Source organism: Dipodomys spectabilis, unplaced genomic scaffold (assembly GCF_019054845.1).
Source record: "Dipodomys spectabilis isolate Male_0828 unplaced genomic scaffold, ASM1905484v1 ptg000360l, whole genome shotgun sequence".
NCBI classification, from domain to species: Eukaryota; Metazoa; Chordata; class Mammalia; order Rodentia; family Heteromyidae; genus Dipodomys; species Dipodomys spectabilis.
This window is the reverse complement of record NW_024871037.1, coordinates 2,910,708-2,928,783: the sequence shown is the minus strand read 5'-3', so window position 1 is coordinate 2,928,783 and position 18,076 is coordinate 2,910,708. Positions and strand designations below refer to the sequence as shown.

The 18,076-nt window shown below is 54.1% G+C and overlaps 1 protein-coding gene across 1 annotated transcript in view; it reads left to right on the top strand.

Annotated features, from left to right (window-relative positions):
• Cacna2d2 (calcium voltage-gated channel auxiliary subunit alpha2delta 2) overlaps nt 1-18,076 on the top strand; it is an 89,036-nt gene that overhangs the window by 55,135 nt on the left and 15,825 nt on the right. The window contains exons 4-6 of the mRNA XM_042665849.1: nt 5,779-5,838; nt 12,869-12,913; nt 15,599-15,740. Of these exons, the coding sequence (XP_042521783.1) occupies nt 5,779-5,838; nt 12,869-12,913; nt 15,599-15,740 (247 nt within the window). The remainder of the gene's footprint in view (nt 1-5,778; nt 5,839-12,868; nt 12,914-15,598; nt 15,741-18,076) is intronic.

The following is an 18,076-nucleotide window of genomic DNA, read 5'->3' as shown; positions in this document are numbered from 1 at the left end:
GTTGAGCGTGGATTTTTATTTATTTATTTATTTTGGTTGGTCGTGGGGCTTTGAACTCTGGGCTTGGGGCATTGTCACTGTACTCTTCAGCTCAAGGTAAGTGCTCTACTGCTTGAGCCACAGTATCACTTCCAGTTTTCTAGTAGTTTATTGGAGATGAGTCTCACGGACTTTCCTGACCTGGCTGGCTTTGAACCACGATCCTCAGATCTCAGCCTCCTGAGTAGCTAGGATGACAGGCGTAGGCCACTAGCGCCTGGCTTTTGAGCGTTAATTTTTGTGAGTGTCTTTTTTTTTTTTTTTTTTGGTAAAATGCAACATATCACCTGTCTTTGGAGATGCAGAAGTTTCTGGAAAATCCTGTGTGGTCTGGTATTCGTACCTCCAGGACACAAGGTGGTCTATACCGATGGATCGATTGATCATGGTCTAGCTCTGGCTGTCTCCATGAGAGACCACTTCTCACTTCTTCCTGTTTTTCCTGGGAAATAAAAACACGGGTTTTCCCTTCCAAGTAACACCAAAGGATACGGAATCAAGTAACCAAGTCAGTGTTGCCTACAGGGAATGAAAGATGAGGCCCAGGAGTGGAGCGGTGGTCTATCCCCCCACCCCCCTCCCACTTCCTCCCCCAAGGGAGACAAATCCAATGCATTTTTTCCGTTACACATATTCTGACCTTTTTTTTTTAAGAGAGGAAATCCATTTTGCTAATTTTTTTTTTTTTAAACTGGAGGAGGGCGAGCTGGCCTGTGACGGAAAAGGTCAGGGAGCCGGTCTGATGGCTGCTAGCAGCAGCAAGGGCATTCTACCCCCTCCACCCCCTCCACACGAGGGTAGAGGATGTTTTGTATTTCCCGATGGTTTAGGGATGCTGGAATTTGAGCCTGAGGGGTTTGTGTCACTTTGTGGTGGTGGTGGTGGTGGTGGTGGTTTTATCTTTAAGATAGAAGCAGTTATAAAAAAGGGTAGTCTATGGAGATGAATCCTGAGCTAGGAGCTAGATGTGTCGAGTACAGACATAGCAGCAAGGTGTGAAGGAAAGGGCCATATAGGTTGGACAAGGCTCAGTGACCACTCTGACCCCTCAGAAAAGCAAACTTCCAAGCTGCTTGGAAGGCAGAGATAGGAAAATCACAATTGGAGGCTAGCCCATGCCAATAATAATAATAGTAATAATAATAAGATCCTATCTCAAAGACAAGCCAGGCCAGCCGCCAGTGTGGCTCACGCCTGTCATCCTAGCTTCTCAGGAGGCTGAGATCTGAGGATCACAGAAAGTCCTCAAGACTCTTACCTCCAATAAGCCACTTAGAAAACCAGAACTGGCACCGTGGCTCAAGCAGTAGAGTGCCAGCCTTGAGCTGAGGGACAGTGCCTGGCCAAGTGTTCAAGTCAAAAAAAGACAAGCCTGCACTTGTTAAACAGGAGGTGGAAGTAGGAAGATCATATGCAGTCTGAAGCCAGCCCAGGCAAACAGCATAAGATTCTACCTTAAAAACCACTAAAAGGGCTAGGCTCAGTGATAGAATGCTTGCCTTGCATGCATGAGGCCCTGGGTTCAATTCCTCCACCCCACATAAGCAGAAAAAAGCCAGAAGTGGCACTGTGGCTCAAGTGGTAGGGCATTAGCCTTGAGCTGAAGAGCTCAGGGACAGCGCCCAGGCCGAGTTCAGGCCCCACCACCACCACCAACAACAAAAAAGACCACACTAAAAGGCTACATAGGCCGAGGGCCTGACTGAGGTGGTAGAGCATCTGCCCAGCAAGTTCCAGGCCTTGAGTTCAAAATCAATAAAGAAGGAAGGGAGAGGGAGGGAGGGAAAAGATACAGACACCACATGTCCCTGTCACACCATGGGTCCTGGACAAGTTTCTCTGGCCATCCGGGGGCCTTCTGTCTCATCCCTCAGAACTCAGCAACGTGGGAAATTGGGAGGAGACCTGTGGGTCTCACAGTCAAATGAGGTCATACCCATAGAGCTCACACATCATGGACTGTCAATGCTAGGAGTCAGAGGTCAGAGCCACGGAGACAAGCGTAGGTCATGCAGCAGGCACTAGTCTTTCAGGGACAAGGCCCTGCTGTAATCCTCCTGCTCCTTGTCTGTGGGTGTACCTGCTTAGAGTGGGTGGTGGGTGGACACACCGATGCCTACCCAAGACCCACGCAGCCAGAAGGAGAGACCCACAGGGCCAAGACATCCAACCCTGCCTGCACTTCTATTGTCAGCCCTGGGACTCCAACTCCTTCCTTATGCCGAGCCACATCTCGCTTCATTATTATGCAGATATTTTAATTATGCAGATATGTTTTTAGACCGGTTTGAATATGTATATTATTTACTCATTAGACCATAACAGCTCTGGAAATTGGAAATCTGTATTTAGTAGTTATCGGCGCGTGATACGGAACCGATACAGGGCCCACGGGGAGGGAGGGAGGGAAGGTGGCAACGTGAGGGTGCCCGGCTGGGGACCGGACCCAATGACCAATGACATCTGGATTTGGAGGGTTGGCTCATTACCGATCCTTTCTATTGAGTGAAAGGCAAAGGAACCACTTGGGGGTTAGAGAGGAGCCGATCTCATCCAGCCAGACCCCACCTGGCTCCATCCCCGGGATCACTGTCCACCACTTCTGGGCTTGAGGGTGAGGCCTCTTCTACTTCCTCACCGGGATCCTGGGGCAGTGGCATGAATGCTCTGAGCCTCAGTTGGCTCAGCTGCCAAAGAATCCCCTTCTCAGACATGCGCAGTCCACCTTCAGCCTATTGGCGAAGCCCTTGCATAGGATGAGTGTGGGTCTGGGCTCAGTGGCCCTGGCTTCCGCCTCAGAACTCCACCCCTATCACAACTTCCACCCGACTGACGCCCCCTCCCCCCCTCCCCATACCTCAGATCTCAACATCCTGCGCTCATCAGGTGAATTCAGGGCCTTTCATTCTGAGCTGCTCGCGTCTTCTTGGCAGCAGGGGCAGCTAAAACTGAAGAAGATGAAGAACTGTACGGCCTCTGGGCCGTATGGTCACACGAGTCCTTTTTGATGTACGGAAGCTCCCTAGGCCCAGGGCCGCCAGCTCTCAGGTGAAGGAGAATGGAGGAGAATCCAGCCTGGTGGGGGAGACTCTTTTAAGAGGATGGTGCCCCCGAGGGTTCCAGTCCCTAACACTCAAGCAAAGGGCCTCAGCATACAAAGATCCTTACCCTTTAAGGGGCAGCCATCATGTTTCTGGCCCCATTGGAGAAACAAGTCTAGAGGGATCTGGGCTGGAGGGAGTAGAGAAGGAGCAGCGTGTGTGGGGTTGGTAGCTGGAGGACCGGGGGCTGTAGCTCGACCCCCCCCCCTCCACTCTGTTAGGTATCCCGGTAAAGTCTACCTTGGTTACCAGGCCCTTCTGGTAAGACCTTACAGGTCTTCTCTGTCCCACCCGTGATCCAGTGGAAGAATCCAGAAGCAGTTGGAAGGGAAATGCTAGGAAGATGCACCTCAGAGCAGGGAGAACGTGGCCTCCAGCCATCCCTTAGCGGGCCTGGCCGTCTGGGGCCGTGTGAATACAGGACGCCAAGTCTCTGAGTACTCCGACCAAGGCTATGTTTCAGGTTCCCGTCTGAGGACATTGCCCTGCTCCATAGAGAAAAGAGAGAAGTCTATAGGCAGGAAAAAGATGAACGGAAGCTCTCCAGTAAGGTTAACCAGACAGCAGGAATGGATAAAAGTACTAGACAGGGGAAAGAGAAGCCTACCACACAGGTCGCCCAGGGGCAGCTGCTGGAGTTGGGGCATTTTGAACCTCAGCCCAAACCTATTCACACGGGAATCTTTGCGTTCGTCCGTGGATATCCGGGTCTCTCGCCCTCTCGAGACTATTGGAACCTTGTGTGGCCACGGCCTACCCATTCTACTCCCAGTCCACGGCCTGTTCCTTCCTCCTGTATCATCAGACATGCCCGTTTAGCAGTTTTCACACGTCCAGTGCCCAGGGACTGACCGATCGATCTGTAGCACTGAAAAAATAATAATGGCTCGATCGTGACCGAGGATTAAAAGTAATCCTTTCTCCGTGGCTGTTGCAACTCCGTCATTCACGAGTCAGCAGGCTGACCCAGCCCTTTGAGCCCCACATGGGGCTCCGTGAGCTTGAGGCTGAGGGCTGGGGTCCCCCTTCTCTGGGGCTCCCCCGCCTTGGCTAAATGATCAGGGCCTGTGAATCCCAGGACCACAGTTGAGCCCCAAGAGGGTGAAGGAGCTGGCCTCCTCTCCAGGGATGGAGGCAGAGGCAGAAGGGATCGAATCCTTAGGCCACAGCCCAGTTTGGAGCCTTCCACTAGCATCAGTTTGGCATTTGCAGTCCTTCTGACCGCTGGAGGTGACATTCTGCCCCCAGACACGGCTCCTCATCCCTGTTCCCCGCTTCAAAGGAGGAAAAGCTGGTTTCCCACATCCTGACTTCCATTTCCCTGCGACAGCAGCTGTCGGGTTATATCAGATCCTCTCCTCTGGGGCCTACATGCCACGTGAGGCCTAAACTGATAGATGGAGACGAGGTGCTCTGAATACTGAGAGACTGGGGCCTTCTGGGTAAAGCTAGCAGCCCAGTGGCAGGGCAGTCCAGTACACGTGGAGGCCAGAGGGAAAGATGGCTGGGCACAGTGGACCTCTGGACCTGAGCTATGGGCCGAGTGACGTAAACACGGTGCTGAGGACTAGGCCGAGGCTCTGGCCTGACCCAGATTTGTCTGGCTGCTTTTCCGTTCCATGCTTGGGTATCTTCATCTAATTGTACTATGGCAGGCACGGGAACAGGTGCACAAACCTGTTTGAGGTGCCCGATACCCACGGCACTGAGACTCTTACATCTCAGCTGCTCCTGCCCTGGAGTTTGTGCTCAGTTATGTGATACCTTCCCCCTGCAGGCTGTGATCTGTGAGCGGCGGGGCTGAGTCTGCCACATCTGCACACATAGCATAGTCTGGCCCTGAGCAGGTCCAGTGACAGCTGTGGCACAGACGGGCACACAGCTGCGCTCTCAAGGGTTCTCTGCCCACAGGCTTTGGTGGTAGAGGCCACTAGAACCAGGGCCAAAAGATGGCCAGGGCTCACTGGACGCCGTCATCTGTCACCCTAGCTACTCAGGAGGCTCAGATCTGAGATCCCAGTATGGCAGTTCAAAGCCAGCTCAGGCAGGAGAGTCCGTAAGACTCTTTTTTTTTTTTTAATTCTTTCTCCAATGAGCCACCAGAAAACTGGAAGTGGCGCCATGGCTCAAGTGGTGGAGCGCTCGCCTAGAGCTGAAGAGCTCAGGGACAGCGCCCAGGCCCAAGTTCAAGCCCAATGACCAAAGAAACAAAAAAGATGGACCAGGCTCATGTGGCTACAGAGCTCAGGAGCCCTTAGGAGACCGCAGGCCTAAGTGGGCAGTGGTGAGCTAGCGGCACTTCTGGGGAGAGACTTAGTAATTTGTGAGGATCTGCCCTCAGCCAGGGAGAATGACACTGATTTGTAGAGGGCGACCCCGCCAGCCATCCTTTCAGCAGGAGAGGCTGTAGTGTAGGGAGCTCCACAGAGAAGCCACTGGGGCTATCTGAGCAGGCTTTCTCTCGGATCAGGTAGACATTCTCCCAGCAAACTGGAACCGTCTGTGGGTAGGGTGGGATGGGGGAAGGGAGGCCTTGAACCAGCCTGCCCCAAGGGAAGTAAAGAAGTAATGGCAATAAGAAGGTGCGCGTGGGGCAGCAGCCTCCCTCATCTTCTGATCTTCTTGCTCTTTCCCTCAGAGACTGGCCGATGCTGCAGAGAACTTCCAGAAAGCCCACCGCTGGCAGGACCACATCAAGGTAAGAACCAGAAGCACCTTCTAGCGCACCCTGAGACCGGGGGGGGGGGGGGGGGGGGGAGAGAAGGAAATCACACTGTGTGGACAACACACTCGGACACAAGGGGTCCTAGACTAGAATGGAAGTCTTTCTGTCTGTCTGTCTTTCTGGGCACTCTCCCTCAGCTCTTTAGCTCAAGGCTTTACTTGTTCCACAGCGCCACTTTCTGCTTTTTCAGCTTATGTGGTGCTGAGGAATCGAAACCAGGGCCTATGTGTATGCAAGGCAAGCATTCTACCAGTGAGCCACCTTCCCAGCCCAAGCGGAAGCCTTTCTCCAGTGTTCAGCAGAAACGGGAGCCTGTGGGTCACACTTTTAATCCTAGCTACTCAGGAGGCTGAGATCTGAAGGTCGTGGCTCAAAGCCAGCCCAGGCAGTGAGGCTCTTAGTTCCAGTTAACCACCAAAAAGCCAGAAGTGGAGCTGTGGCTCGAGTGGTAGAGTGCTGCTAGCCTTAAGCAAAAGCCTCAGGGACAGTGCTCAGGTCCTGAGTTCAAGCTCCAGGACTGTCTGTCTGTCTGTCTCTCCCCTTCTCCCTCCTTTCCTCCTCCTTCTTCCCCCCCTCCCCCAACTCTCTGTCTCTCACACACAAATCCTTGGCTCTCTTGCAGTGCTGGGACCTGCAGTTATAGATAGGAGCCCCCTGAACCCCCGTCACTCCACATGAGTCACTGGGTGTCCAGTGAATGCACAGCCTGCTCTAAAGTAGCCTTCTCCAAAGAAGGCACTCTAGTTCTTTGAATCAAAGCAGCTCTCTTGATCTCAGGACACCGAGACTTCAATGCTGTTACCCGGAAGAGAGACCCTAGGAAAAGGTTGTGTTGTTGTTGTTGTTCTATATTCTCTTCCCTGAACTGAACAGCAGCCTGCACTTAAAGAGGCCCCCTCAGACCACAATTACAAAAGCTTCTCCTTCCAACAGGAAAAGCTCCAAAGGGCTCAGAAATCGTGGAGCCGAGTACAAAGTACTAAGAGTAGAGGGTCCAGAACGGACATGAAGGAAGAGAAAGCCCACTAGCTAGTTTCCGGCTAGAGCTGGACATACCTGACCCTTCCTGTCGTATTAGTGTCCCGTTGAAGCCAGGCAGGTCCCAGAGATGATGGAACTCGGGGACCATGCCAGCTGTCATAAGGCTCCTTATGTCAAGCCTCACGACCAGTCAAAAAAAAGCAAGTTGAGTCACTCATTATTCCAACTGAATTGAGGAGACGGGCATGGAGTGGTTAGAGTTTCCTAATCTTACCAGAAATTCATAGTTGGCTAACAGATGTCAACAGGTTCCCGTCTATGATCTAAGCTTCTGAGCTTGTGTACCTAACCCTCCCCCATTCTCCCTGCCCTGATCCCTCCATGTGTCTGCCTGTTTGTCAGGCCCACTGCCTGAGATTCTCAGATTGGGGGGTTGTAGTCCCCGCCCCCCCTTCTTCAGTTCCTCCTGACTGCAGGGTCACAGGAAGCTACACTGCTGTCCCGACTCCCAGGCTGTAAGCCATCAGTGCTAATGGTGGCCCATCAGCCCCCACGCAGGCCAGGCTGCCAGAAATCGCTGGCGAGCGGAACTGTCGGTGGGGTCGTCCATGCCAACGGGGGGCCGAGACTGAGGCTTGGGAAGGGCTGGTGTCTTCCTTCCTGTGACCTTCAGAAGGTGACAGACAAGGAGCCACATTTCCCAATTATGGCTTTGGCCATAATTGCAGCCTCAGACTCAGGCCCTTTCCCAAGCCAGCCTTCTCCCAAGAATATTCTGTATCCATTACAGCAGAGAGGACTCCCTTTTTTGGTCTAAACTTTAGGATTGGCCTTCACTGCCAACAGACTCCCCACATTGGCACCTCATCTGTCTACCCTACTCATAGCTCCTCTAGACCAGGAGCAATTAGGCCTGACCCAGTGCCAGTCAATGCCAGGCCATGAGCCCAGGCTGATACACCGGTGGCAGAAATGACCAGGAATGATTATCTCACCTCTAAGAGGGCAAGAGCGGCAACCAAAAGTTTGGGGCACAGAGGCTCTTTGGACCATGGGACCAGAGTGGGATTTGGGTGCACGGTCGGTAGGGCGTCGCTCTCCCTATACAGGCACCGCAGATGGACCTCCGAGGAAGGCAGGAGGGAGGCAGCGGTGCTATCCTCTTCCACACAGCACCCCACTGATCCCATCCAGCGACTAAGGATCCCAACGTCTTCAGCGTCAGAGTTGGGATGTGATCGAGGCTAATTAGAGTAGAAGGGATTTTATGTTATGTTATGTTATTTTTTTTGTCAGTCTTGGGGCTAGAACTCAGGGCCCATGCACTGTCTCTGAGCTTCTTTTGGCTCAAGGCTAGCGCTCTACCGCTTGAGCCACAGCGCCACTTCTGGCTGTTTCTGTGTATGTGGCACTGAGGAATCGAACCCAGGGCTTCACACATGCTTCACACATGCAAGCACTCTACCATTGAGCCACATACTGAGTCCCTATGGGGGATTTCAAAACAAAAAAAACTTTTGGCTGAGTGCTATTAGTAGTTCACACCTGTAATCTCAGCTACTCCAGAGGCTGAATCAAGGTTTCGAAGCTCACCCCAGCTGACAAATCTGAGAGACTCCCAATTAGTGAGCAAAAAGCTGGAAGTGGAGGTGTGGTTCTAGTGGTGGCGTGCCACCGAGTGAAAAAGGTAAGTAAGAGCACAAGGCCCTGAGTTCAAGTCCCAGTATCAGCACCAAAAAGAAAAAAAAAAACAAAAACCCTCCTTCTCCTAGTCCTAGGCCCTGACTCTCCGTGCTTGGCAATGAACATTAGGGGCAGAGAACCTGTAGCCGCAGCCCTGGACGGCCCAGGCCCATTCACATCAGGGATGCTATCATCTCAATTAGCGGGCAGCCCCTCCATGGCTCGTCAGACAGGCAGCAGGTGCTCTGGTGCCCGTAATACTCAGGGCAGATGAAGACGGGCCACCTGCTGTGCCGTGCCTGGTGCCAGTACTGCTTTTTGCCAGCATTACGTGCCACCTGACCCACTCCACGGGAGGAGCTGAACTGGGGCATAGGTGGGTGAAGGAGGACAGGCCATCAGCCCTAGGACCTCAGTGCCAGCCACGATTGACCTACATAGGAGACAAGACCATCCCCTGGAAGTCTACTAGGGAAGGTAGCTCTGCCTGATGAATGTAGCAGGAAGACCGAGATGATAGGGCCAAAGCAGGAGAGCTGGCTGGACAGCCTGAGGGTCTGACCCGGCCATAGGGCCTGCCGACTTCCTCTCTGCCAAGCCAGCGACAGATGGCTCTCTCAGAAACCAGTCCTTTTGGCTGAGCTGAGCTGGCGGTGGGCCAGGGCAGAGAGGCCGCATGGCCTCACCAGTACGGCTGGGTGGCCGGTCTGGGGGCCCGCCTTGAGGGCCGCTGGGCAGGCAGGAGTCCCTTCTGGCTGACCTTGGCAGCCACCTTGCAGAACTCTGGACCTGGATAACAACTATTCTGCCCCCCACTCACCCCGGGCTCTTCCTCACATGGCTTCCCGCTTGCCAACACCCCTCATGCCCTCTCTTGGGCTTGGTTTCTGCTACAGAGCAGCTGTCCTATGCTCACTCGGAGATCTAGCCCTCCCCCTCACTTGTCACCTAGATACATGGGGGTCCTATGTGGGAACTTGTGGGGGAGAAAGAATTCCCCACATTGTGCAAAATGTAGGCAAAATCACACACTCACACAAGATATCAGGGAACAGAAGAGGTGTCAGTGTGAACTTCAGACAATTAGACGGGTACTAGTGGCTCATGCCTTCAATCCTCGCTGCACAGGAGGATGAGATCGGAGGGTTGCAGTTCAAAACCCAGATTGGGCAGAAAAGCCCTATTGGAGACTCTTCCCTCCACTCAGCTGCCACAAAAGCTGGAAATGGAGGTGTGGTTCAAGTGGTAGAGCACACCAAAGTCCCTGCACTTGCTAGATGGCCTGCCTCCTTGTTGCTTCACCCAGAGAGCATCATTAATGTGAACAATCCAGCACTGGGCCAGCCAAAATGGACTCCAAGGCTTTCCTGGGGACCCTCCCACCCCAACTATAACAGCTCTGTTGTGCCATACCCCCAGCTCCAATCACAGCTCTGTTCAGGACCTATTTTCTGGGGTGACCTTGCCTCCCGTCCCAGGCTCCTGTGTGTCCTTAGGAAGGGGTGTGGCTCGATCATCCTCCAAGCCAGAGTAGTCCCGCCCACAGGCATCCAAGCCCTGAGAGACAGGGAAAGCATGCAGATCTGAGTCTCACCTGTGGTCACCTGCACTGTTTCCCCTTCGTCCCCGCTGCTACCAAGACCTGATTTCCCATAGAGACCATGCAAGGGCAGGACAAATAGGAAAACAGGGCCACTGGAACAGGGAAAGAGGAGCCAGAGTGAGTGCCCAAGCATCCCAAGGATGACCGGGGGGGTGGGGGGGGGGGAGTGGCAGACAGGTCCAACCTTAGGAGTCCAGGACTCCTGGAGGCTGGAGACTGACCGGCCTCTTCCCGTGCCCTTTCCCGTCCTTGCAGAACGTTAGCCTAAAAAAGAAGTAGTGGGTGAGCGAAGCCCCAGGTTGTAATCTGCAGTCCTCCCACAGCACCCGCCTGTTTTCATTACGGAGGGAAAGAGCATCAGAGCCGTGTTTATAACCCCCTTTTAGATAACAAATCACATTTTCTTTTCGCCTGCGAGTGTGTTGAATTGATATTTTTTTTCCCCCTCGGTTTAATGGGTTTGTGTGTTCAGGAATGATCTTCATCAACCGAAACTCCTTATTGTGTTTGATGTAATGTCAGCTTTCATTATGTGCTGCGGTCAGAGCCGGGCGCAGGGAAAAGGCCAAGTACCCCAGAGCCTAAGCCCGGTCCCTGCCCCCACCCTGGCCCGCCCATCTTGTCTGCAGTGTTCGTGGATGGGTGGGCTAGCGGGTGGATTGTGGGTATGAATGAGGTTGCAGATGACTTTGGAGGGCAGGTCAGAACCTGGGTTTGCAGCCTTCCTCTGCCCTTGGCTTGGTGTCATCTGTACGTTTGAGTCACAGAAATGCCAGATAGAGGGCCGGGAAGGTGGCTTAGTGGTAGAGTGCTCGCCTAGCATGCATGAAGCCCTGGGTTCCATTCCTCAGTACCACATCCACAGAAAAGGCCAGAAGTGGTGCTTTGGTGCAAGTGGTTGAGTGCTAGCCTTGAGCAAAAGTTCAGGGACAGTGCCCAAGCCCAGAGTTCAAGACCTACCCACCCACCCCACTCCACCCCTCTCAAAAAAAAGAAAAGAAAAAAAGCAGGCTTCTCCGACTCTGGAGCCACTTTTGGCCTTATGTTTGGGACCTGTCCAAGCATGGTGCCGTGTCTTGCAGTCACTGTTATAGAATGCTTGGACTCCACTACCATATCCAGCCAATGGTTTGAACACCAAAGAGCCTGGCGGGAGTCAACCTGGGACCCAGTAACTATTGCTGAATCCCTCATCATTCAACGGATCATCTCAAATCATGGCCACAAACTTGGCACCCAGAGCCGGGTGCCAGTGGCTCACACACCTGTCATCCTAGCTACTCAGTGTAAGGTATATTAAATAGGTAGGTTTCATTAGTAGCCGGTGAAGAGAACACCACGCGCTATTCAGGCAGGAGAAGTTTATTTACCAAACTCCTGCCCCCCCCACCATGCATGGTAGAGAGGCATGGCTGAAAAGGAAAAGGGCGACCCATTCCTGAGCCAGGACTTACTTAGGTCAGGGACAGGAAGAGGTGTGGCCACACTGGATCTGAATGTGACCTCAAGGTCTGGGACTCTCCTAAGGTCAGATAGGAGGCATGTGACCAGAGGTGGCCCAGGATGTGACCTTAGCAGGAGGGGAAGGTGACTGCTTCCAGGTCTGCCAGTTACCTAGGTAACAGATACTGGGCAGAAACTGAGCCAAGAGGTAGGGAGGTGTCCCTGTGCAGATCTTACACTCAGGAGGCTGAGATCTGAGGATGGTGGTTCAAAGCCAGCCCGGGCATGAAAGTCCATGAGACTCTTATCTCCAAACCACCAGAAAACCAGAAGTGGTGCTGTGGCTCAAGCAGTAGTGGTTGCCTTGAGCTGAAGTGCTTGGGGGCAGGACCCAGGCCCAGAGTTCAAGCCGCCATGACCAACAAGAGAAATTTTAAAAAGGGGTGGGGGTGGGGGGCTGAAGTGACCTGGGGAGTGTGACTTGGATAGTAGCCCTGGCCCTAGAGTCCACCGGGGCAGAGCAGGTGGCACTTGCTGACACCAAACTCACCTTCTGGCAGCCTCTGTCAGCTGTGCTTAGTTCTGATTAAAGATCATTAAACACGAAATTAGCCCGTTTGTGTTACGGGTCCCCGGGGCGGCCAGCGATTATGACGCGCAGATGGCCAAGAACCCTGGCGGCAGGCGGGGGCCAGCACAGGCCAGGCCAGGCCAGGCGGGCAGACGCAGACGGGTGAGGGCCAGGAGGCGGGCTGCAGAGCTGGGCTTTGCCGGGCTTTGTTTTCTCCCATTCCTGTTGTGTAAACCCCCTCGCGTTTCACAACAAATCACAGATAATTAATAAGTACATGCCCGTAATGAGCAGGCTTTTTAATAGAAGAAATTGGAAGATGCGGCGTCGAGTCATTATTTTGCTCTTGCCTGGGCTCCACTCTGATTTTCTATCTTCCTCACGCCCCATCCCGCTTCAGCTGGCATCTCGGCAGCCAGGCGGGCGAGCCCCGACTCTGCCTCTCAGCTAGGCTATAGCGGGGGGGGGGGGGGGGTGTCTAGGTCTCTGAATCGCCAGGGCCCAGGATACTGCATCCTCCACTAGCCTGTGAGGGATCCTGAGGATGGGCCTGGGAGACTGGAGGGGACACCCCGAGCTTTGACTCAAACAGTCTCTCTAGGGCTCTGGATCAGGGAGGGGATGATCTCTGGAAGAACTGAGACCTTGGGCTTAAAGGGGTCCGGATGGCATCTCAGGAGCCCCTGAGATGTGACTACCGAGGCCTTTCTCTCCTCAACCAGGAGGAAGACATCACGTACTATGACGCCAAGGCTGACGCGGAGCTGGTGAGTGGCTGACCTCTATTCTAAGGGGTGGGAAGCTGCAGAGCCACACCCCCTCCTCTAGGCTTGGCTCTGCCGGAAAGGATCAGTCTCAGCCGGAAAGGTGTTGCAACTCCCGCTCACCATTCTTAGCTCCACCATGCTTTCTCCCACGATTTCCTCAGTAATCTGACCCCTCCACCGCTGTGTGTGTGGCCACTAATGGGCTAAGGCCTTACCCCTCGGGCGAGGGTAGTGGGCATTTTGAACAGCCCATGACTGGGCACCTTAGATTCCCCAGCGTGGAGAGGGACTCCATCCAGCACGATGACAGCAGAGGAGAGAGATGGCGGACAGGGCTCCCTGGAAGTAGGCGGGAGGGTACCAGTCATCTCCAAACCGGTATGGATTTCCATCCTTCGGATAAGGGGAACTGAGCATCAGCATGCACAGCACCTACGGTCTGGCCTCACTATCAAGACTTTGTCCTGAGTCACTTAGTCTCTGCCTGACTTCAAAACAATGTCCTCTTTAGAAACAGAGGTGGTCACGGTGGTGCTGGGTCCCCAGACTGGCCTGTACTCGCTGGTGCAGATGACCCAGGATCCAGCCCACCTCTTCCGGGTATTTAGGGCTTTGCTGGGGCCGTCAGGAAGTGAATTGTGACACCAGGAAGTGGGAAGGAATTCCTGCTGAGGGTCCATGGTGCCAGGTTGGACCCGGAGAGCCGGGTAGGGGGCCGAGAAGAAGGAGGGGTGGGCTCAAGCAGGTGTGCTTCCCCTTGGCTGAGCTCTGCGGCTCCCAGAGAAGTCGCTAAAATTAAAGCTGGAATCTGAAATTCAAATGAAGAACGAGCCTTTAATTAGACCCTGAATCTAATTCCTCACCCCCCTCGGCAGCGGGCTATAATTTTAGCAATCAGTACATTAAATATAAACCAGCAGACTGCAGTTGCCCACTGCACAAAGCCCCCCTCCCCGCTCCTCCCGGGCTCGGAGGTGGTGTGGAGGGGCTCCTGCTGCCAGCAGCCCCCAACTCTATCCAGGACCCCAATTCCTGTCTCTAAATCACTGACTCTACCTCCAGACCTTTGAACATCTGCTGGGCTCCCAGGACCACCTAGTGAGGGAGAGTCACTCCAAGCAGTGCCAGAGGACAGTGAATCAAGCCTGTTCTGGGCTAACCAGGCCTCAGTATAAATAATAGCACACACACGCGCGCACACACACGCACACACACATCTGCCTACACTCCTGCTTGTGTTGTTGTGTTGTGGGGTTTTTTTTTCCCCATCTTTGCCAGAGGTACAGTTAAGAGATCTTTCTAGACTGTTTTCCTTTTAAATTACCAGCCAGAAGGTGGGGGTGGGAGAAAGAAAAGGAAGGAAAAAGTTCGCCAGCTGATAGCTTATCAGAACAGAATCCAAATGTCACATTAGTTGGGAAAGTCGGGAGATTAAATTTTCCAGTGCCCTTCATCTGCTGCTGACATTTCGGGGGGCTTTCTTCTCCCGCACCTGCCCCCCGCCCCGCCACTCTGAGCAGAGCATGCGTGGTGCATGATGCCTGGCAGAATTTTGCCATCCAGAATCTACTCTGAAAGGACAGAGGGTGTTCGCCTTGGGTGCTTTAGAGCCATGTCCTTAGGATATGCAGACGCACATCTGGCTCAGTAGAAAGGCTGAATGCCACCAGCGATCACGGGCAGATCCCTCAGGGTGGGAAGAAGGGAGGGGCAGCTGGCACCCATTGAGCAGCCCAGAACCTACGGGGTGGGGGGGGGCGGGTGGCAGATGAACTAAGCCCGGTCCAAGAGGTGGTCACATGCTGGGCAGGTTTCCCCCATACCAGAGCACCCAGCTCTCCCCCTGCCTCGCTCACCATGTGGCCTCCCAGCCTGACTTTTCCCTCTCTTCCCCTTCAAACCCTCCCACCATCCTCCCCGCACCCCCTCACACACCTGCACCCCGGCCCGCCCTCCCCCCCCAGACCGCAGCATCAATGCTGTAGTCACAGCGGCCCTGCTTCTGCCAGCCTACGGAGGCGGGAGGGAGCCCACGGCGCATGCCCGGCCGGCCCCGAGATGCTGTAATTGGCACCTGTCAGGCGGCCGCGGCTCATTTTAGAAAATCGACGGGGGCCTTCTCGGTCCCGCTGCTCGCAGGCACTGCAAACTCTCCCTGTGGAGGTGGCTGGGTCCTAATTCTACCCCCAACCCCCACCCCTCCTTGCAGCTCCCTAGACCTGCCATGCTGCCCGGGGTGCTTGCCCCTTCCTCAGACCTCCTCCCCAGTAATGGGGCTCCGTGCAGGAGATGGGAGGGACCTCAATGGGGAAGAGGGGGAGATGCCCCAAGGCCTCCCAGCAGTTGCACAAGGCACGATCATAGAAGCAGAATTCTGCTCCCTGCTTCTTCCCAGACATCCACGCTCTTTGCCTTCTCACTGGTTTTCCGCCATGTGGGAAAGGGGTCAGTTTGGTTCTGGTTTTAGAATCCGGTCTGGCAATCAGACGGTGAGTGTGGTAGCCAAGGGCAGATGGGAAGCATGACACTTCCGGGTCTTCCATCTCTCTGTCTCTGGCCACAATGGCGGCCATCCTTGAGATGCCTCCCCGCCACATCCCAGTCTCTGACACTCAGCCTTCCTGAAGAGGCTGCTCGGATCCAACCACCATCTTTGACCCTGACCTTGCCGGGGGCTTTCTGCAGGATGATCCCGAGAGTGAGGATATGGACAGGGGATCCAAGGCCAGCACCCTGAGGCTGGACTTCATTGAGGACCCCAACTTCAAGAACAAGGTCAACTACTCCTACACAGCGGTGCAGATCCCCACGGATATCTACAAAGGCTGTAAGTGTGAGAGCGATCTGTACAACTCACCCCGACCACGTAGGAGAAAAATCCACCGTCCAGGAACGTCCAGTCCACGGGGGAACAGAACGCTGCCATCATCGTCCTCTGGCCCCCTCCACCCACGGTCACACATGCTCACCTGTCACACGATGCCACAGTGGGCTATGAGACACCGGGTGTTGCACACACCCACACCAGAGCATACACACGCAGTCTCCCCCAACTCCCACTACTGGTCTGACTCCCCTAAAACAGCTCCACGCTCTCCTTGCCCGTTCTCTGCTTCTATTAAGAGTGGTGAAGACACTGCACTTGTCAGGTAGACACAGAGCTAGGGGACTGGGAGCTGCACTTCACAGGTACCAACCCGATCGGACCGCTCTGCCGGTTGGCACGGAACCAAAGGGGTAGCGCGATCATTTCCAGCTCAGAGTGGCCAGACAGAGGAGATGTGGGGAAGAGGAAGAAGATGGGTGGAATTCCCAGCCCTGGGGATGGGCCAGCTTGCCCATTCCCTTCATGACAGCTGGAAAGACGTGTCAGACACAGAAGAGGAATTTCCCGAGATGCTTGGGAAATGTAACAAAGAGGCCAAGAGCCAGACATGGGACAAGAAGCAGGGTTGAAGACACTGGGATCCCTGAGTTCTGATGCAATGCATAGTTAGTTGCAGATCCCAAGGGTGCCACCTGGGAGTCTAGGGGCAAAGGAGGATCCAGACCTACCACGCAGATTCAAGTGTGCGGGGGAATATCCTAAGGTCCTTGGGGAAAGGCCTCCTCCTCCACCATCAGCATCAGCCTGGTCTTCTGGGAAGCCTCGGGGAGCAGGGGAATGGGCTCCTCCTTACCCCTAACCCTCCCCCACCCCAGGCTTCCCGTGGGCCACCTGCCTAAGCCAGTCGAGGGGCACTATCACGGGCATGCACGCTAATTAAAACAGGAGCCACACCACCCTCTCCAGTCACCCCTCGCTACCCACACAAATTACATTTTATATGTTTTTTATTTACTGTGTCACTTTTAATTAAATCTGTAATCGCCTGCCTGAGGGGGCACGGTCCCCGTTTCCCAACTCGGCGTGATCTGAGAAGTGTGTACACGGGGGGTGGGGGGGGTGGGGGATGTGGACCCTTTCCCCGGGCAGGGTATTTTCCTCAGCATGTTCTGCAGTGATTGCAGAGGTGTGTGTGTGTGTGTGTGTGTGTGTGTGTGTGTGTGTGTGTGTGTGTGTGTGTGTGTGTGTGTGTGTGTGTGTGTGTGTGTGTTCGTGTGGTCACAGATACCTTTGAGGACAGTCTTCTGGGGCTTTTTTTCCCCCTCCGCTATACTGGAGTTTGAATCCAGGGCCTTAAACATTGATGCCCAAGTCTGGTGCTTTACCAGTTGAGTCACAGCTCCACTTTTGGTTTTTTGGTGGAAGTAAGAGTCTCGTGAACTTCCCTTCCTGACTGGGCCACCTTAGAAACCCGATCCTCCGATCTCAGCCTCCTGAGTAGCTAGGCTCACAGGCGGGAGCCACTGGTGCCCAGCTCCTTCTTTTGGCTCTTCACTTGAGCTAGGAAAATCATAGCAGCTCAAAGAGACCCCAAGGTGGTCCACTCCCAGCTTGTCATGGGAAAACTGAGGCGCAGAAAGGGATGGGCATGCCAGACAGACCCCCAGAGCAGACATAGGAGATACTGGAGAGCCTGACTTCATCCTTCCTTAAAGTGAGAAATAGAAATTGTTCAACTCACTAAGTTTCTAAATCAGAAACGGGACCGTGACATGGTGTTCGATAGGCAGAGCCAATGCTAGAAATGTGTTTTGTTTTCACATAATGGGACACAGTAGAAAGCCAGAGGAGAGGGGGTGAAGTTAGGCAGCAGATGAGACAGCAGAGACCCGCTCATACCTACCTAGGTCTGTGGGAGCCTCTGGGCTACGGGCATCAGACGTGAGCGATTGTAAATCACAGCTCCTCTGCTCTGGAAAGATCAGAGCCTTTGGGAGGCTCTCTGGAAGGATCGGAGCCTTCCTCTGTTTCTCACTGGGGTATTCCTTGATGGAAATCATATGGGGAGGTGGGTAATGGTAGGGCTCCACCCAGGAAGAGAGGAGGTAGAAGAAACAGGAAATAAGGGGAGCAGGGGGGCCGGGGGGTGAGGTGACACGCCAGGCAGACACGGGCGTCCCACTCCTGGATTTCTTTGTTTTTTGTCATTTGTGGGGTTTGATCTCAGGGCCTGGGCGCTGTCTCTGTGCTTTTTTTTGCTCAAGGCTAGTGCTCTACCACTCAAGCCACATCTCCACTTCCGGCTTTTTGCTGGTTTGTTGGAGATAAGCGTCACA